A 22,408-nucleotide genomic window follows, 5' to 3' on the forward strand; every position below is an offset into this window, starting at 1 on the left:
ATAATGCATATTAAAGGTCCTAAGTGCAGCGCTGCTTTGTTTACAGCGGAAACCAAATAAAAGCTTTAAGCGCCACCTGCTGGCAGAGAGTGAATCTGCGGCTCATTCAGCTCGTCTGCCGTTTCATGCAGATATTTTTATGTATAGTTTCACAAAACTGAAGTCAGAACATTCTGTTTTTGCTTCAGATTTCGAAATTATACAATCTAATTTAGATTAAAAATGGCTCATGTTGCATGTATGCAGCATCTTTGGATCAGGATTAAAATGCAGTGGTTGCCTCTAATTTTAAATGGAAAGAACACAGACAAAGCCTTATTTTGTTTATATGAAGAGATTTATTTTATTTGTGTTACTTATTTATTTGATTTGGGGCTTGTTTTAAAATTTCAATGTAGTTTTGTTAGTTACATTTACATTATATTTAAATTGTTATTTAGCAGACGGTTTTATCCAACGTGACTTACAAATGAGGACAATAGAAGCAATCAAAACCAACAAAAGAGCAGTAATATGCAACTGCTATATTAGTATGTTATTATAGTATTATATTTCAATTTCACAAAGAAATGTGCAGCATTTTGTCCAAGCAATAATAAAAGGACACATTTAATTTATAATTTGTCTTAAATCTCATTTTGTTAAAAAAAATTAAATAAATCGTGAATTGAATCGAATCGTGAAATCAAAATCATGGATCGAATCGAATCGTGAGTTGAGTGAATCATTACATCCCTAATGTGTACAGTATGTACATTGAGCACTGCTGTTCAGTTGGCTCGTTTGTGGCCAAATTTCTTTTTATTTTTGATACATTTGTATTTTTTTAAATGTACAAATTTACATTTGGATGAATTTGTCTGTCTTTAATCAGATTTACCAATTGTTATAACATTTCTAGTAGTTTTCTTAGTTTCAGGTAGCCAAAGCGAAGTTAAAGCTTTTGGTTGCAAAGCAGTTGGAGAGTTTTTGACTGTATCAATAATAATTTCTTTTGGCTATATTCCCCAACATCAGCTCTCACTATCTTTGATCACAGGCAAGCAATTTCGTCCAGGAATCGTAAAATCAAAATGCTAAAAAAAAATGAAGGGTTTACAGCATTCATCAGATCTTGCTGTTCCAACTCTTCCAACTCACTCCGTGTGTGTGCGCATCCATGTTGCCTAGTAACGAACGTGCTTGCAGCACAGCGGGATCATGTAATTTACGAAGAAACAACAACATTCTCATTTCTGATTGGCAGGTAGGTGGCATTTAACTCGAGGCATTTAACTCGAGAAATTGTCCATTAATTGTATATAGCGGGGCATGTTATCCCTTACTTCTCAGTGTGAGAAATACAAGGTGTGGCATGTGAGTGTGTGAACTGGTTGAAATGCGTGTATCTCACGGTGAATGCTTGATAACCCACTCATACAAGCGCTTGCCAACACTGCTGTCTAATGACGTCGCAGTCTCCGGTAGATTGTTGTTGTTGTGTCTATTCCTTTTCTTTTTTGGCTGAGAAACAACGGCCTGGGCCAGTGTTGCCACCTTGTGGACAAACTAATTAGTGCAAAAACAATTCAAGGCGTATGTGTGACCTGTGTGAACTCTTCCCTCGGGCCACATGAAGATGATTGGCGGGCCGGATTGGGCCCAGGGGCCGCCAATTGAATAGCCCTGCTTTATACCCTTATAATAATGTTAAAAATACAGCAATAACTGCCAACTGGATGGCTGCGCTGACTGGCCAGATTATATCATGTGTCTTTCATGTGTGGTGAAGTATTTGAAAAACAATTTAACGTGAGCTTACAGTAGGGCTGTGCAATGAATCAGTCAAAAAGATTCACAAAACAGTCCTCGAATTTGCTTATGAGTTAGCGGTTTGAATCAGACTCATTGTGAATCGTTCAGAGCCCTTACTGAGTTTACAGCTGACTCCTTCACTGAACTGAGAGTCATTTTTACATTCAAAATGAACTGGAAATCGTTATAATGATGAACATTTTGAGATTTACATCAGTTTATTTACCGATTGGTTCTAATCTAATTAAAGATACATATTCACACATGCTGTTATCGTTAATAAAACAGAAACTAACAATTATTTTTTTTAAATTGAAATAAAGTTAAAATAAAATATAAATACTAGAAGCAGTGAATGAAGTATAAATATTAGGGCTGTGCAATGAATCAAATTTTAGTTTCAGTTTAGATTTTGGCTTCCAACAATTATGAAAATGTGCTAATCAAGCTAAACGATCATTGTGCCGCATGTAGTTCCTTTACTTTATAGCGTTGCGCTTTCACCACTCCTTAAAAGCCTAAACTTAATGTCAGAATCAGTCAAACCATGTAAAGTGACTGTCGTAAAATGCAGTCTACATGTGGGTCATGACTGTTCCCCAGGAGCTTCCTGTGCAGAAACTTAAAGACCTAAATGGTCAAAAGTACACAACAATATATGTGTGAAGCATTAACTACAGGAAGTGTTTCACTGAATTTAATTATACTAAATAGAATATTTAAATTATATATAATTGAATAGAATATCTAATTAAACTGAATAGAATTATAAAATTGTTTTCATTAACTGAAATAAAACTGAAACAAAATAAGTATTAGATGAAAAACTTAATGAAAATGAGAAATATAGCCTTAGCAACCAATTGAAATGAATTAGTTTAAGCTGAAGTGCTAAAATGACTAAAACAAATCTGAAATAAAAACAAATTAAAGCTAAAAACAAATTAAAATGAAAACTAAAAATATAAAAATAAATGCTAATTCAAAATAAAACAATAAAAAAATATACAAATAATAATAAAATAACACTGAGGGGTTTTGGTTGAAGATCTGATGGTATTCAGTGTAAAGATTTGAAAAAATTCAGAAACTCAGACAGGGGCCAACCACTTTTTCACAGCATGGGTCCCAGTATTTAATCCAGCATGTCAGCTGAGGTCTAAACTAATAAGTTTGTAGCACTGCATCTGCTTTCCCTCCAAAAACCACTTACAAAATGTGAAAATCAGAGAACAGCCATTTAATATTGGGCAGCACTATCATCAAATGTGTCTTTTACATCGGCAAGCTGTGATAGCTCTGCAGACACATAGTTAGATTAGAGGCTTTTTACGACTGAAAATTGGATGTAATCAAATCTTCCCTTTCACAGCAGTGAAAAGCACTTCAAGATAAAGTGAAAAAAGAGTGGTGCCTCCACTTACGCTGATAGCGTAGAACAAATGATTTAAGAAATGAGAGGAAAAGCAGTTTAACATAGATCAAAAAGATGAAAATGGGCAGTTTTGGGTGAATGGTTCATCTAAAAACAAATAAACCTGAAAGAGCACTCACCTCGCAGCTCTGCCACCTGTTAGGGATGTTGGCACGAAGCTTTTGGTCACACACTACCCGCTTCATGTCTTCTATTGACGGATCAGACGGTACAAGGTCATAGTAGGGGAGCTGGTAGTCCTCATGGATGCCTGAATGGAAAATTTAGCCCACAAGAACATATTCATTTATGCTGTTACAATAAAAGATTAGAATTTCTAAGAATATTGTACACACTGAATAACACAAATGTGAGCTCCAAAAGCCTGAAATATGGGATTAGTTATAATACATTGTAAAATATTATACATTAATTATATAAATTTTATAATAATCAGATAATATAATTTGCAATGTTTTAATGCAATTGTTTGAAAATTGAAACTTCAGGCCCCACCATGAATCACTAAACTAGTTGCACTAGGGATGCACCGATATTAACATTTTGGCCGATACCGATAATTCTTTATATGTGAAAGCCGATAACCAATATGTTAAATCCAAATCCAAATTTTTATATAACTTTTGAGATTACAAAAAAGTCCCACCATTAAAAGCCATGTCCCAAACACTTCGACATAAATCAGAAATATACAGTACAGCAGCCTAGTCTAAACTGCAGTGTAAGTTTTAAAAATAAATTTTACACTCCTATTACCAACTTTCTTTATCAAAAAAAAAAAAAATTTGCCTTACAAATGAATAAAACAATGCTTAATGCAAACAAGTCACTGGACAATGTTACTTACGTGTAAACAATCAAAATGCACGTGCCATGGATAAATAAAACGGAATAGCTTCAGCACGGACAATAATGAAATTATTTTAATTAAACCATATTGTTGATGAATATAAGATAAAAAAGTGCTGTTATTATCAATAATGCAACTAATGTTTTTGAAAAAAAAAAAAAGTTTAAAGCTTAAATTAATACCAATGTTTCAAATAGCAGCATTGCTGTTTGAGCTGCATGCGCTGTAGCTGAAGAGCTGAATGAACACCAGTAAACTGAAGCGCTTTGTTAGCGGGTTAATTAGACTAAACTGTGGTAGCTATGAAGGTGTAGCTCCATTGTGAATGCGCTCTCCCCGTAACAACGCACTTAAACAAGATTATTTTACAGTGCATGTTCTCATTATTATTTTATGTAGCCTATATGACTGACTTGCCCTGCACATGTTGCACTTAACTGTAATTTCCTTTTCAAAATGATTCCAATCATATTTCAAGCAATTCAAAACCATCATGGTGAACAGTGCGCATCTGCAGTGTCTCTGAAGGAAATAGTGCATTATTTATCGGCTTTAATATATTGGCCAAATTTTCTTATCGGGTCGATAGCGATAACAGTAAAAATGAACATTTATCAGCCAATACTGATATGGTGGCCGATATATCGTGCATCCCTAAGTTGCACTGTTGCAATATACATAGATATAACAATGCACTCATATCAATGGCATCATTATGCAACTCAACAAGCAGGAAGACAAACAAATAAGACACTGAAGGACATAAATCAGTCATTGTCATCACAATTTTTATCACAGTACCTCCAATAGAACACCTGCGAGCAATTTCCCAGAACACCAGACCCAAGGCATAGATGTCTGCCCTTTTAAAAGACTCAAAGTGCCTCATGTTAATAGAGTCATCCAGCACCTCAGGGGCCATATACCTGTGAACATGACAGATGACATTAGAAATCACTTATTTACACCACTTTTACACGGTTGCTCATTTTGACAAACTTTACAAAACAACCCACAGGAATGAACTACACATTTTCTGTGAAGAGCATAACTTTCGGTAAAATGTAACAATTTTCAGTATTCCAGTAAACTGAAGCGCTTTGTTAGCGGGTTAATTAGACTATATGAGAATCAGATATTTATACAACATGAACATAATATTACAACTTATATATGTACAAAAATATGCAAATACAAAAGTGATCTTGAACTAGGTTACGTGCTAGTCAGAGTGTGTAACTCCTGTTGTGGATGCGCTTTTGGCTCTTCCCGTAACAACACGCTAAAACATGGCAAATAAATCCAAATTTTATTATGGTAATGTTCTCTTTATAATGTTATGTATACAACATTAACAATTATAGTTATTAAATGTTGTGCACTAATATATGCACAGCCTTTTATTATAATAGTGTTCTCATTATAATGTTATATATATATATGGCAGTCTCAATCATAGTTATTAATGTTGTGCGCTGCTGTTTGAGCTGCATGCGCTGAGCTAAAGATGATCACCGGCAAACTGAAGTGCTCTATTAATGCTCTATTAACTTAAACGCATTCTATATGAGTATTTACACCCCTTACACATCAAAACATCCATTTCAACCCCTTTGGTTAAAGGTTGCTTGTTTTGACAAGCTTTACAGAGCACCCCAGAGGAATGAACTATACATTTTCTTTAAGGAGCGTGATTTTCAGTAAAGTGTGCTCAAAAAATGTTCAACAATTTTCAGAATTACTCTTGCATGGGCTGGAATGAAGCATGACACTGCCAAGCATTTTTATCTGTTGTTTATCTTCAAGAAATTATGTGATTAGACAGGATTAAAAACGGTGGAAACAGGGAAACCTAATCAAGGAAATCAGGTATTAGTCAAATGAATAGAGACACATCTCATTACAAAGTGATTATAAGAGATAATATTAGTGTTAGCAGAAATGTTCCTAACTGACCCTAATATGTAAATGAATTAACGTTATTAACAGTAATTTACCTCTGAGCAAATATAAATTTAAATCATATAAATACATTTAATTTATTGCATTATTTGAATTTATTTATGAATTTCCTTATATATGTGACCCTGGACCACAAAACCAGTCTTAAGTCGTTGGGTTATATTTGTAGCAATAGCCAAAAAAACATTGTATGGGTCAAAATTATCGATTTTTCTAATGCCCAAAATCATTAGGATATTAAGTAAAGATCATGTTCCATGAAGATTTTTTGTAAATTTCCTACCGTAAATATATCAAAACTTAATTTTTGATTAGTAATATGCATTGCTAAGAACTTCATTTAGACAACTTTAAAGGCGATTTTCTCAGTATTTAGATTTTTTTTTTGCACCCTCAGATTCCAGATTTTCAAATAGTTATATCTCGGCCAAATATTGTCCTATCATAACAAACCATACATCAATGGAAATCTTATTTATTCAGCTTTGAGATGGTGTATAAATCTCAATTTAAAAAAATTGACCCTTATGACTGGTTTTGTGGTCCAGGGTCACATATGTAATTTTTCTGCAAAAAAACCCCCAAAAAACAAATAAATAAAAAATACATAAACCTGATGAGGAAAAGCAATTTTAGCTAATCAAAATCCATAATTCTGAGAACAAACAAACAGATCAAATCCATATTCAACCGTCCTGCCATTGTAATGCAATAAATCTCATCACAAAATGGGATGGACCGGCTGTACGGAGCACCGGACTTTAGCATTCGTCAGGTTATATAAGAAAAGGTGTTTTGAAAGGGAATAAAAAGTTCAGATTTGTGGCAGTACCATTTATAATATGTAAATGTTTTAAATAATCTCCAATAATAATTAATTTGCGACCTACAGTGCATACTGTAGCATTAGCTACAGTATGCACTGTAGGCTTAGCATTTAATAGGACAGCAACTGATTTCAGTAATACAAAAAAATAAAAAAATAAAAAAAATAAAATCAACACAAATACACAAAAAAGCTGCAAATATCAACGAAATGTCTGAGAAAAAAAATGAAGCAAATTCAGCAAGTTTGGGCCACAAAAAATCTGATAAAAAGTCACACAAAATCCTGGTGGGACTAATATATGTTCATTTGAGAACAAAGGGTGACACTTTCATTTAAAGATATAAAAAATACCCAGATTCACTATTTTAAGGCTTAACATTTTACTGTACTTCTGGATAATTTATGCAAAATGGGATTTAAAACAGGACCTCCATAGACTTGCATTAGAAAAGAAAAAAGCTTGTCTGATGACAATATGGCAGATAGCAACAGTTGCTAAGGTAGGATTACACTGTCATGTGTTTAAGGCGGAGCTTTAAAGGTTCAGCTGATGAGGGTGTCTTGTGGGTTGCATAGCAGCCTAGAACATGGTTTTCCCTTGAAAACCAAGAAGACTGGAGTGAGACATCATCACTCAAGTGAGCCCTAGGGGGACAGAAGGCTGTGAGGGAGAACTTTGACATTCAAAAGTCACATTCAGTAACCATCACAGCAGGAGATGGTAGCGGGTGTTATATACTGCAATATATGAGTGTCGGTGTGTGACAGCCTGTCACACCTAGCAGTAGTCTGGGGAAGTGTGCGTGTGTGCTTAGTGTCCAGGGGGCACAGAAGAGAATGGGCGCACCGCTGAGAGCCTCTCGCTCTAGATTCGATGTGACACACTCCTGTGGTGACAACAGGGGGAGTGGCGTCCCTAGCACTGTCCTTCACAGCACACATCTCACCCTCTGAGTCAACTCAAGAAAAAAAAAACCTGTTGTGGGATCCCGAGAAGCGAGGTTCCACTCGCAACAGAGTTGGTCCAAAAAAAAAAAGAAAATCCTCAACCAATCATGGGTCAATGACAAATGTGACCCTGGACCACAAAACCAGTCTTAAGTCGCTGGGGTATATTGTAGCAATAGCCAAAAATGCATTGTATGGGTCAAAATTATTGATTTTTCTTTTATGCCAAAAATCATTAGGATAAAGAGCAACAATAATGTACATTATGTGGAAAAGAATGTGTTTTTTGAACCTTAAACCGCATAAACACATTTCATTACACCAAATACACAAAATAATGTTCTTTTTAGCAACATCATATGACCCCTTTAAAGAAAAGAAAAAATATCTTTAAAACAATGTAGTTACAAAAATGTTATACTCTTTGTATTCATATTGGTTTCAAAGTTTTACATCATTTTCAAGAAATGTTTAAATTTAATGACTCTGGAAATATTTTTTTTTGGTACACTTTAAATATAAGTAAGTATAAAAAAAGCTTTTAAATACATTTAAAGAAGTTTATACATTGTTTAACAAATGTCATAAATTGCTAATTCATAAATATCATTGCTGCACAACCTGAACTAACCTTGCCCTGTCATAATAAAGGTCAAATTATCTAATATTTTAAGAGACTTATTGATCTTGACAAACATTCATGGGCAGGATGTCAATGATATAATTTCCTATTTTATCTATTTCCTGTAGTTTTTTCCTAAATAGGCTAAAAAAACAAACAAACAAAAAAACAGCTTCAGTTTGACAGTGTGTGGTCAAAGGGTCAAAAAGAGCTTGTTATGTCACTTCCTCTTTTTTGTTATGTCTCTTATGAAAATAGGTGTGAGAGTGACGTTATGTCACTAAATGACAACAAACAGCTGCTAAGTGCTATCTTATGAAACTGCTCACATTTGCGTCTGACCCCCATAGCTTTTTCATGTCTCACACAAGCTTGAATTTTTGGGTGTTTCACAACACTAATATTTACGGGCACACAGATCCCTCAGCTCAAGAAAACACTCCAGTTATGAGCCGTATCGCTGTGCATTGGAATACAAATGTAGGAGAGCGCGTGTCTGCGACTGGAACTAGACATACGTCACTGTGAATGTGGCCGAGTGATGAATTACTGACCTTTTAGTGCCCACTCTGTGGTTGGGTGCAATATCAATGGTGTCTGTGGCTGAGTCATGCCGCACGGCCAATCCAAGGTCAGCGATGCAGCAGGTACCATTCTTCTTCACTAAGATGTTTTTGGATTTCAGATCACGATGGGCAATTGCAGGCTTACCTGAGGATTGGACATGACACAGTACAGTATGAAATACGACTTCAAATCAATTGTTGAAAGCTTACTCCTCTGATTAATGATGGAAAATGTCTAAAACCTTGTCCAAACCAGAAACAGGAGCAATCAATAAATCCTCTCTTCTCTTCTTAATTGAGTTTTTTTTTTTCAACAGCAAGACATTTATTTGGTTGCTTGATTCTGTTCCTGTCATGTCACATTGAATACAAAATCATCTACATAACTGTATATAAAACATCACAAATATGTTTTGTGGAAACTTGTATTGCACTGCTTAAAGCAGCATATTTCTATGAAAATGTGGGCATTTTCATGTAAATACGGCTATGTTTCAGGATGGATAAAAGAAAAGTGATTTGTGTATTGTGACTCACCCTGAGTGCCCACAATCTCCATATGCAGATGAGCCAGACCACTGGCGGTGGAGAGAGACAGCTTGATCATGCCCTCCACTGTGACCGTGTACCTGTTCAGGTAGTCAAAGAGCGAGCCGTGCTCATGGTAATCAGAAACCAACCACAGCTGTGTCCATGTGCCGTTATCTGAGATGCACAGAGAGAGACACCACTGAATGCTCTGCGCTTTGAGGGATAATAGAGTGTAAACATATTCTGAACCGTGGCTGTTAAACTTCTAAATATATCTACATCTAGCAACTTTAAAGCTTCATTTCTAGCAAAAATATTATGAGTGGCTCTATTGAGCTCAATACTGTTGACAATCTAAGACACACTAAAATAGTGTAACTGGAAATAGTGATATTGTTTATAATAAATGATGCCAATGACAAAATTAGCCAAGCAGGGCGGATGATGTCTCTTACGTGTATATGATTTAATTTAATTAAAGTGAATGACATAACTAAAACTGTTAAAAACAGGGGTTAAAGCAAAAAAATAAATATCTTTTGACTGAAAATTTTTCCTCGGCCAAACCCCATTCCACAGCCATACCCGTCACACCCCCAGTTTAAGAGCAGTGTTTTTCTTCTTGTAATTAGGAGCGCTTGTCCTCCTGATTAAAAAAATGTAGGAGCAACTTCTAATCAATAATAAAAAAATTCTGATCAAAAATTAGCCTTTCTAATACGAGGTGACATTTGACTCAAACAGATTTACAGGGGCATTTTCTTTTTACCTTTGTAAATGCATTTTTCTAATTGTATTAAAATGTATGCGGTGCTTCCTCTAGGATTTTTTTCCAGCTGTGGTGGCAGGACTATTCCCCATGGACCATGCCCCCTTCCCACCCAAGAATCATGTGCACTCAGAATTGAATTTATTTTAACTATCCTGCTCTGTGTTCTCTGCTAATAACCCAATTTCTGTGAATGATGCGAGCGGCGTTATGTTGTCAGTGAGAAGCTGCAGCCGTGGTGGGGATGATTTGTGGTGTGCGCTTACTTTTCTTTTTAGGAGCGCTTGTCCTCCTCATTAAAAACATTTAGGAGCACCTTCTGATCAATAATCAAATTCTGATCAAAAATTAGCCTTCCTAATACGAGGTGACATTTGACTCCTTAAAGTGACTTACAGGTGTATTTTCTTTTTACTTTTTGTAATGGCATCATTTTCAACTGTCAAATTCAAAAATGTATGTTTATAAGCTTTTTAAAATTTCTATTTAAAACAATATAATAAGAAGTAGAATAAGACAAATAAGTTGCCAATCATATGACATTAGTATTAATAAAAAATATTAAGAAATTAAATGATTTAAATAACCAAAATTATATCCTAAAAATGAAACTAAATCCGCCAGCAGTTGGCGGCAAGTCACTGATTTTATCACTGAATCATTCATTCAATTGATTCGTTCGAATGGCTGATTCATTCAGGAATTAAGCAAGTGAGTGTCTTTATGTATGGGTAATCATGAATCACTGAGTCACTCGATTCGTTCAAAAACGCACTTTTAATCATGAATGAAACACCGCTGTGTTTGCTTTTAGAGATGCGCAGCGGCTGAGCTGTTACTTTATTTGGAACTATTTTCGTTGATGAAATAGAGCAAAATCAGGCAGTACTTTTTTATTGAACTGTTGTATTAAATCAATATTTCATTTGCAAACTCCCTTAATTATTAAAAGCTGTCACTCCCCTTATCGCGATCTGTGGGCGTACAGAAAATGAAAGCACGCGAGTGAGTTCTCAAGACTCAAAAGCACATGCAAATGATAAGTTCCGTCATCTGTCATCGCGTTATAAGCACGGAACCTGCGGGAATGAGTAGAATTATTATTAATAGCCGCAATCCCACGCCGAAATTCAAGTCCTGTCCTGCTCTGTGTTCTCTGCTAATAACCCAATTTCTGTGAATGATGCGAGCGGCGTTATGTTGTCAGTGAGAAGCTGCAGCCGTGGTGGGGATGATTTGTGGTGTGCCAGCAGAACAACAACAACAACGCACTACATGTTTCTTTTCCCTTCATTTTTTCCAATTGACGGAAATCCGTCGTAGCGACGGAAAACTTTAATGCTGTAAACTGTAAAAATAATTAAACCTTTTTTTTTAACAGAATATTTACTAAAAACAGCCAAAAGCAATTGAAAACAGTGCTTATTATCTATTGACAAAACTATCAGAAGGTTTGTGATTGGACACAACTACCACTGATAAAAAGACAGTTCACCCAAAAAGGTAATCTTTCATCATTTGCTCACCCTCATGTCCTTCCAATCCTGTATGAATTTCTTTCTTCTGTTGAACACAAAAGAAGCTATTTTAAAGAATGTTGGGAACCAAACAGCTGACGCTAGCCACTGACTACCATTGTATTTTTTTTCCATACTATGCAAGTCAATGGGTACCGTCAACCGTTTGGTTCCCAAACTGTTTTTTCTTTTGTTCTAAACTCATACAGGTTTGGAACAACTTGAGGGTGATAAATGTTGACAAAATTTTCCTTTTTGGGTGAACTATCCCTTTAATTGGTTAAGCAGGTAGTCTATCACTAATGTACAGGGTTCCTAGTCCATTTGACCGATACATTTCAGTGACTTTTTCTAATAACTGGTAAGGGATTTTAACAAATACTTTTATTAAGATCACTGGGGTGAATTCTCACATAACAAATCCTTGTGGTTTATATTTTTAAACAGTGTGCGAAAGTTTTCAAAAAGAAGAAAAAAAAATTGAATGTGGCTTAATAGATGATTTGGCTTTCAATTATCACAATGAATAATACAGGCTGCCTTCAACTGAAAGACTGATGTTACTGCACTGGCTTGTGAAGTTCTACTCTACACAAGAATTCACAAAAAGCAAAATCTAATCAAGTAAATATTTTAGAGCAGTGCAGAAATCAAATATTTCTTAAAAATTACCTAGAAAACTTACTTAAATAAAGATATTAATAATAATTGAAAACTTTGCTTACAAAACTTTTTACAGATAATTGTACAGAAATTTTTCCATGATTATTTCCACAACTTTTCCAGGCCTGGAAATCACAACATTTTAAAATTCCCCGATATCCCTTTAGAACCCTGACTGTAAAATACTGAATATACAGTAGAATTGACTGATGACATCACAAACAGAAATGTGAAACACTACCCACATAAACACACGTACGCTGGAAAGCAAATGAAGTTCGATCAAACTTAATGGCACTGAACTGCTTTCATTGTTGTCTGACCTTTGTTGTCTGCAGCAATAAAGCCCAGGATGTTCTCATGACGAAGCATGACAGTCTGGTAGATCTCTGCCTCACGGAACCAAGAACGCTCCTCTCTGGAGGAGAAGATCTTTACTGCCACCTCCTCGCCACGCCAGCGGCCCCTCCACACCTCTCCAAAACGACCCTTCCCTATGCTCTCCTGGAGGATGATAGTCCTGGCAATAGTCCTCTGCACTAGCAGTGGCAAGCCTATAGAAGACAAGAAAAGCAGTCAGGGAAACTCCATTTCAGGCTTACAAATCATACTTCATATGTTGCTTGGAAATTCAATTTTGTCAGAATACACAGCAATGTCTACTGTCTATATAGAAAGATGCTCTCTGGCCTCATAATGGTGTAATTACGGCATCTGCCAGCAGGGGAGCCATGCAAACACAGCCATGAAAACCAGCCAAACATTGAACCCTCGACGTATGTATACTATGCACAATGTTTGATTTGAGATCATGACAGTCATCCAGGAGCTAAAAAACAAATATTTAATCTGAGGCACTGCCAAATATACAGTGTTTCTTGGCTTGGACAAAACGCAATGACAGCTTCTGGACTAAAGATATAGCCTGCAGTGATTCCAGCTTTGCTTGAGGCTCATAACACAAGGAAAGCATTAAACTGTCAAGTTTACACATACTCAGTTGCTCCCAAGGGGCTCTGAAAACAAAGGGAATGAAATTGGCTTGAGCGTACTTTGGGGTTTATGATGGGTATTACAAGAAAAACAACCAGCAAATACATAAAAATGAAAGGGAATTAGATGATTTGATGAGAATCTTTGCATAATAAGAGGCATAAAAAATGGTTCAACTTGATTCTTTGAAAGCAGAAAAGGGAAACAATAAGCTAATAGTAAGTAGTATGATCTGTTAAATACCTGAGCCAGATCCAGAAGTGGTCATGTCATAGATAAGGTCCTTCAGCTTGGTGCCGTCAGCAAGGAACGGGTGGTCCATAGTGGGGTCTTCCTCACTTGGCACACGTTGGTGGATTATAGAGCGATTATGGCACATGTAGAAGATCAGCACCAGCACGAAGCTCAGCACGCAGATGGGGACAGCAATCACTGCGGCCAAAGCTACGGGACTCAGTGTCTGGAGTTCAGTGTCAGGCAACTCTGAAACAGCAAGAAGCAAAGCACATGCTTTAGGCTGTAAACCAGTGGTTCCCAATCAGGGGGTTGGGGCCCACTAGGGGGCCTCAGAAAACTTAGGTTTAATGTTAAATTTGTTTAAATATAGTTATATTGATTAAAATTCAGAAAAAAACAACTAAAAAGAATAAGAAATAAGATGTGCAACATTAAACTGACATCATATTTTAGTTTTTAAGAAAACAGAAGTATCAGATGTACATCAAGATAGAAGGGCCTTCAAATATTGTATGAGACAAAGGGGGGCTTTAGAGTCAAAAATGTAGAGATCCACTGCTGTAAACACACTCATACAACAAAAGAACTAACTTGTAATAAAAGATAGTACTCACACTAGAGACTTGGTCACACTGAAAAAATAAAATAAATAAATACACAACCAAACTTGCTAAATAATAAGCACCACGGGATATTGAGACTTTGAAAGTCATTCTTTTCACTTTAAAAACTGTAGTGGAGTAGCAGGAGTGTAGTTATCCAAGCATAAACTTCAAGCATCTGTTTTTGTTCAGCCACTCACGCTAATGCTAGTCACTGTTCCTCTGCATTTCAATTTGAACCAATGCAAAGACATTTTAGTTAAACTATTGAAATGATCTATTATTAATATTAAAAAGGTCACAGCGAGTGAAACTGTGTTGAAGGCTATTCCTGTTGGTATGTATTTCATGTTTGTTATTTGTCCGTTGTTAGTTCTTTTGTGAGAATTTTTGAGCTCCCGTGGTGAAAAGTGGCTGAATCAATTTATACTGACTAATTGTTTTGATCTGTGACACAAACACATTTGGTGAAGTGCACTACTCTTTTACCTCCCATCAAGCCTATTTCTATTGCAAGGGATTTTTTTTTTGGGTTATGTTTAAAAGACCTTGTGGCAGATTGGAGCACCTTGTAAATAAAAGAAAAGTAAAATAAAAAAAATGAAACAACTAAAATAAAGTTTTATGCTTAATTTAAGTGAATTTATACATATACAAAATCACGAACATCATTTCTACCAAGGGGGCCTGAGTCAACATGCTGTTCAGGCGGCCCAGAAACCATAGCGGCGCCCCTGACTGCAGGTTACATCAAAGATTCAAATCACTTTAAAAAAAAAAATCAAAACATACTGTTCAAACTGATGAAAAAATTAAGCAACAAAGCTGGCTTGAAAGAGCCAAGCACTTATGTCTCTAGCATCATTGTGAAGTGGAGACCATGAAAGCTATATACTCATTAATAAACGTCCCTATCTGTGACGCAAGAGCCAGTGTGCACTCCAAGGTTTTCAGATTACTGCAGGATGCAACGCATCCTTCATATACAAAAGCCACATGGAAATGTATTGACACAATGTGTCTTGCATCTGTGAGCTCAAGGACACCACAAAAAATGACTCAATCAAGTGACACACCGTCAAAGAATCACGGGATTTGGATGCACTTATAAAAGCACTATATTGCACCACACAATATAATCTAAATATGAACTCGGGTATTGCGACAAACTTTTATGAAGTTATAGATACACAATATCTTGACAAAACAAGCCCACTCAATGGTCATCATGGTCATATTATTCTCTCACCTGGGCTGACTTTTGGGTTCCTGTTGCACATGTCTGTGTTGCAGCAGTATGGATGCTTTCCGTTGTTGGAGGGGGCGCACTGGAAAGGCCTGTCCGGTGGGTAAAGTTCATCCTGCTGAATGCACTGACTCTCCTGAGTCACACTCTCCTGAGTCACGATCTGTCCGGCAGACTTTGTAATGACCGCAAAACACAGGCCAGTTGTGTTGCATGTCCGATTTACACATCGCTCACAATAACACAGCAATCCTGATTCAGAAAAGAGAGAGAAAGAGACTATAGGTTAGAACACATTTAGATATTCTGCTTGTTAAATCGCATAGGAAGTGTCCTAAGCGGATTCTCCCATTCAATAACATGATAAAAACACAGACGACGTGAGCTTTTTATTTTCATCATAAAGAATTTAGGGTTAAAATGTACACTGCCATTAAAAAGATTTTTGAAAGAAAAACATACTTTTATTCAGCACATTAAGGACACATTAAATTAATCATTTATAATGTCGCAAAAGTTTTCTCTTTCAAATAAATGCTGTTCTTAAGCATGAGAGCATAAGGGACTTATTTCAAAAACACTGAAAAAAAAGCCTTATCAACCCCAAACATTTGAACGGTAGTGAAGTTGAATTTTTCAAGCATCTTTGGTCACTTCATTCACTCAAACAGTTACACTGTGATAAATTAATCTTTTGAAGTACAGATATTTCCTGTAGTCTTTTAATTAATATTTCAATAACACAGTACACTGTTTGTCATTCCAATAAAACATTACATTTCAATCTGAATACAAGGTCATAAAAAACATTGTGCATAATAAATATAAAAAATAGAAAAATGTGGTTCTAAATAGTTGTCAATAGAGTACACCATGCCAACTGCAGTTTTTCAGTCTGCCATGCCATTGTCAACAAATGATGTTTTTACCATTATCAACTAAGAACACAAAGAGCTAAATCAGTACAGACAAAACAGTTATCCAGAATTGCTAATGGTCCAGCTTACACATCTAAAGTTTGAAAACACATTTAACAGTGTATTAAATGAAGACACTTTGTTCTACTCCATAGGTAGCTCCTTCAACCCTGCTCCTGGGGACCCACTGTCCTGCAGAGTTCAGCTCCAACCCTAATCAAACACATCTGAACCAGCTAATCAAGGTCTTCAGGATCACTTGTAAAGTCACAGGCCATGGGCCTGTACCATGATGGTAGTTGAACAAATTCAGAGTTACAGGATTAGTTTCGAGATGACAAAACCAAACCACCCCAATTAGGAATGCACGATATTGGAGTTTTGCCGATATCCGATATGCCGATATTTTTCAACTTATTTTGGCCGATACCGATATATTTCCTTTTGTTTGGAAACAACACCAAGTCTCTCCTGTGCAGAAATATTTTTTATTTTGGTTAGTTTTTAACAAGAACTTATTTGTTAGAATTAAATAAACAATAATGACGATTTTTTGACAGTACATTGAAGCTTTGAAAATTACTATAAATAAACTATATATATCAGTCGCTGCATTTTTTCCCCCCAGAAAGATGCAGTGTTACCCCTAACATTTTATTTTACAATTTAACATTTGTAGATGGTCTAAAGCAAAGAGTTGTAAAAATTCTGAAAATCTTTTAGAGCTTATGATTTGTTTAAAAAATAAAACATATTACACATTAATGAATAAATCAGTATATATAAAATTATTAAATTTACAAGTGTCATGTTTGTGATTTCTTTTTGTTCATGTAAGCTATAGCTTCTGACCTTTAAATCAAAACATACTCATTATTTTATGACATCAATTACTACTTTATTTATTTAATCAGAAACACAGTCTAAATGTTATTTGTGTAGGCTATTTTACTTTTAATTTTATTAGAAGTTGGCTAACAGTGCCCCCTACAGATTAAACTCCTTACCGAACGGGCGTTAGGACCCGGGTGAGGCTGTCACTGCTGCCGCTGCACTGTTTACACTATCACACACGAACGCGTCATTCTGTACATGCTTTCTCAGTGTAAATGCAGCGATCCAAAACAGTGAATTTAATAATCATTCAGGCAAAACTTTGCTTCAAGAATGAGCCACACTGCTGACATGATCTAATCGCAAGCAGACCCTGAGCACATGTGAGTTAACTTATTCCTCTTATCAGCAAGACATATCGGCATAATTTTTCATATCGGGCCGATGCCAATATTTACATTTAAAGCCATTATCGGCCGATTCTGATATCGGTCCGATAATATTGTGCATTCCTAACTCCAATCCAGCTTGGTTGGTACCATGATGTTGATCATCAACTTTCTTTGTGAACTCAGCCTTTGATCCTGAGTTTGTGGAGTGCATGCACATGAATGTGTGACATCAGTGATGAACAGCCAATCACATGCCTTGCAACACAGAGCAAGTGTGATTCACTTCTTGCAGAGACCCAGCGAGATTCAAAACTCTTTTGCTAAAGGTTAAGAGATTGAAGAATATGAGTAATTTAAACACATTTACACTGAAGAAAGTACTTGTCCATGAAAGATGACAAATAAAAGAAATTATCTTGCTCTATCAGTGCAGTCACAAATGAAACTTGTGAAGTTAGTTTAGGCTATATAGATGATATTATATAGCGATAGAGACTCGAAGGTTACATGTAGTAAATTTGAAAGCATTATCTATTGATTCTACAGTTTATTTACATAATATATGATCTGTATATATTAATATTTATTTAAAATAAATGCTTTAGTTTATAATAATTGTTAAACTAAAATTGCTTGTGTGTAATGAATTATATAAATCATATAATAATTATATAAATCATATATCAAACTCATATAAAATAAAGTAATTATCATTAAGGCCAGACAATTTTGTTGTATTTTATTTATTTATTTATTTTTTTACTATGTAGTGACTAGGGATATGCCGGTATCAAATTTTCATGTTGCGATTAATTGCTAATGCTTTTATCACGGTATACGGTATTATCACGATGTTGAAATTTAGTTCAAAAAAAAAAGTGCTGTCATAATACAGTATAACAGGTTTAATAACTTTTTTCTTATAACAAAAATAACTGAACATTTAAATGCAATAAAGCAATACAGAAAAATGTATAAAGTTAAAAGTTTTACACAGATTAAAGTGCAAAAGAACTATAAAGACCAATAGGTATCACTTTACAATAAGACCTCATTAATGTTAATGCATTAACATTCACAATGAGCAATAGCTACATTTGCTAAAGAAGTTATTAATCTTTGTTTAAAAAATACAAGTCTTAGATCATGTTAGCTCATTAAATAACACAGTTGCAACTTTCGATTTTAACAACGTGTTATTAAATATTGGAATACCTAAGATTAATGAATGTTCAGAAGAATTTTTCATTGGCAGTTTATGTTATGTGTCACTTTGCTCACATCTGATTGGTCCAATTTCCGTTTGAAATGTCGCTAACACTTTATTTTAAGGTGTCCTTGTTACACGTTACATGTACTTATTATTATAATAACAGTGAATTATGTATAATTACATGCAAGTAACCCTAATCCTAACCCTAACCATATAGTAAGTACATGTAGTCAATTAATATAACTCAGTACTTAAATGTATAATTACACTGCAAGGACACTTTAAAATAAAGTGTAACCGAGATTTCTTACCCAGAACGTAACCTGCCCTGGAGCAGTTTAGCTGCGGAGTGTAAGTTACTATGGCAATGAACGCAGCTAAAAGCCAAGTCACTTTCATGGTACCTAAAACCCAGGACTGGTGCAAACTAAACTAAAACTTACCTGGCTAGCCAGCTAATCCGGCTTCATGGTACAGGCCCCATGTGCGCTGAAGCAGGTTGGAAATAAACATTGCAGGATAGTGGGTCCCTAGGAGCAGGGTTGAAGAAGACCTATGTTCTACTCTGTTGGCTACACAATATTGTCAAACTGTTAAAAAGACCTAAACTCAACAACACCAGTTCAAATCATGGAGTATGTCCTGTTAACCTGGTTACACAGGAAGAGGAGGACAGCTCCTAACTCAAAGCTCCTAGACAGGCTGAGCCATCCCAAACGCTGTCTGAAGCCTAGTGCTGCGGAGATGCAAGGACACAAACCTGCAGAGACAGCAGTGGCCAAACCTCAAGCAGCCACAGGCCTCAATTAAACCAGTTTGAGAATTCAGATGCCTACAACTTGGAATTGAAATAAGCTGAGAGATGCAGTAAACCTGTTTTCCTTAGGGGAAAACAACTCAAATTATTTCAAGGAGAATACAGTATTCCAACAAACTAAACCTTTCTGTTTCAAATAAATGCTGTTCTTTCCAGAAATAAATTACAAAAATCCCAGTTTCTTGTCAAACAGCACCTGATTACTGGACTAAGTTATCTTTCGCGTCTGATTGCACTAATACTGTCAAAAACACACAAGGTTTACATATAAACAGTTGGTTAAGTCTAAAGTGAAAGTAAAAAGAGAAAAACGGATGTGTGCCTGTATATTAGATGCGTGCAGCTCTTAAAGCAACAGTACTAAACATGCTGCCGCTTGTCATTAACGGGATAGTTCACCCAAAAATTTAAATTCTGTCATTATTTACTCACTCTCATGTTGTCCCAAACCTGTATTCATTTCTTTCTTGTGCTGAACACAAAAGAAGTGGGTAATCAAACAATTGCTAGTCCCCCAGTCTTTCTAGAAACACACAGCGTCTCCCTGACATGCTGCTTCAACACTAACTGCGGTTACTGAAACCACGCCTTCTTTCTTTGCGTGCACATTTGGGCAGCATTATGCAAATATTTCCACATAGTGAGGTAGATATGTGGGGGCGTGTTAGAACGAGCCGTTTTAGGGGGGCGTGGCAGAGTCTTAACTTTGATAAAGAATATCTCTTTGGTTTTGAGACTTTAGTCTTTGCAACTTCAGGGATCTTATCTATGCACAATCAGCTTGTAACACTCCAAAGAGAAAGGAAAACTTGAAATCGCATCATATGACCCCTTTAATACAGTTGCTTTAATATGAATCAATGTATAATTTATAAGGTGAAGTGTATATAGTGTTTTATTTTTATATTTGTTCATTCAGTTTCTTGAATGCTACTGCTAAATACACCTACTGTACCTGAAAAATAAAGCACTGTTTGTTTTATGTGTATATTATGTGTATTTGTAATGTGTATCTTTGTTCTTATTTTTTAATAACAATGATAAAATAATGACAGATTTTTATCTTCGCCCACTTTGGCTAAAAATATCTGCCATTGTTTTGTATTTTATATTTTGTTACCTTGTAAGGATTCGTTTTTAAAATAGGGAAATTAGCTTGGCTGTACTGCTCAGACAACTTGCAAAATAGTAAAACTAACATGACAAAGAATCGTGATAAAATTGTGAATCGGGTTATGATATTTTTGCCACCCCTAATTTTAAAATATATTAACATAGAAAACTGTCATTTTAAATTGCAGTAATATTTCATAATATTACTGTTTTTACAGTATTTGTTTAACAAATAAATACAGCCTTGGGGAACACAGAAGATTATTTGAAAAACAAATCTCACCAAATAGCAGTGTATGGTTAAGACCTGAATGAAAGCATCAAGATACTCACCCATTAAAAGGACAGTTCACCCAAAAACAAAATCCTGTCATCATTTACTCAGCCTCATGTCATTCCAAACCAGTATGACTTTTGTGGAAAAATGTCTGTTTTTTGTCCATCCAGTAAAAGTCAGTGGGGTTTAATGTTGTTTGGACCTGAGGGTGAGTAAATGATAAGAGAATTTTATTTTGGGGTGGTGAGCTATCCATTATCCACATCTAATCTCCTGTTAGGATGGTAGAACAGTCCAAAGTTAGGCAGAGAACTTACATTACATTTACAGATTGGCTTCAAACAAATCACATCCATCCCTTCCCATTGTGCACTTTCCCAACAGACTGTTGCTTTCATCAGCTTTATCTCCTGATGCAGTTTTTCATGCCTCTAAAATGACTGACAAGTTCCTTAACTCAGGGCAATAAAGCCCATGTAGATACAAAGCAGAGGCAGAGCTGGATAAAAACAACAACTGTCTCTTGGGACAAATGCAGTTAAATAGTAAAATCTTTGCATAGGATGTATACTGTATAAACAGCTAGTGTCATCTTTGATTCCTGCTGTGTTTTATTTATGAGAACATAAGAATGAACGTTCCTCATTGGTGTATTTCATATGACGTTCACCATTATGATAAATGTGGTCTCTGGGGCAACAGGAGGATGTCGAAATGACTCCTATTACTGCACTGAAGCTTGTGTTATTATGGACTCACTGGAAGCAGATAGTTACCACACAAACAACTAATTCTGTCACTAAGCTACAGTGTTTAGAAAAAGTATTAATGGTTTCTGCATTAATTGGTCATAAAATGTCATCTCATCTTCATCAAAATCACAAGACAAATGCAATGTGCTTAAGCTAAAAACACACAAACAATGTCTTTATTAAACACATGCCATTAAACATTCACAGTGCTGTGGAAAAAGGAAGTGAACTTTGTTAAAGGGGTCATATGATGCGATTTCAATTTTTCCTTTCTCTTTGCAGTGTTACAAGCTCTTGGTGCATAAAGAAGATCTGTAAAGTTGCAAAGACTAAAGTCTCAAATCCAAAGAGATATGTCTACATCACTATGTGGGAAGATTTGCATAACGCCGCCCAAATGTTCACGCAAAGAAAGAAGGCGTAACTTTTATTCTCGCTGTAGTATTGTTGCCGCCGCCATGTCGTGAAGAGCTGTGTGTTTCGTTGTGAAAGCGAAACTACTTTGTTTGGCCTTCCAAAAGAGGACGAT

At 35.7% G+C, this 22,408-nt stretch overlaps 1 protein-coding gene across 1 annotated transcript in view; it reads right to left on the minus strand.

Moving 5' to 3' along the window:
* The window catches only part of LOC107689415 (TGF-beta receptor type-1-like), a 50,616-nt gene that overhangs the window by 7,562 nt on the left and 20,646 nt on the right, over positions 1–22,408 (minus strand). Inside the window, exons 2-8 of the mRNA XM_016487386.1 lie at positions 15,568–15,816; positions 13,723–13,962; positions 12,810–13,040; positions 9,544–9,711; positions 8,995–9,151; positions 4,881–5,005; positions 3,349–3,479 (exon numbers count right to left, since the gene is read on the minus strand). Coding sequence (XP_016342872.1) covers positions 3,349–3,479; positions 4,881–5,005; positions 8,995–9,151; positions 9,544–9,711; positions 12,810–13,040; positions 13,723–13,962; positions 15,568–15,816 — 1,301 coding nt within the window. The remainder of the gene's footprint in view (positions 1–3,348; positions 3,480–4,880; positions 5,006–8,994; positions 9,152–9,543; positions 9,712–12,809; positions 13,041–13,722; positions 13,963–15,567; positions 15,817–22,408) is intronic.

Source organism: Sinocyclocheilus anshuiensis, unplaced genomic scaffold (assembly GCF_001515605.1).
Source record: "Sinocyclocheilus anshuiensis isolate Anshui unplaced genomic scaffold, SAMN03320099.WGS_v1.1 scaffold1291, whole genome shotgun sequence".
Classification (NCBI taxonomy): Eukaryota; Metazoa; Chordata; class Actinopteri; order Cypriniformes; family Cyprinidae; genus Sinocyclocheilus; species Sinocyclocheilus anshuiensis.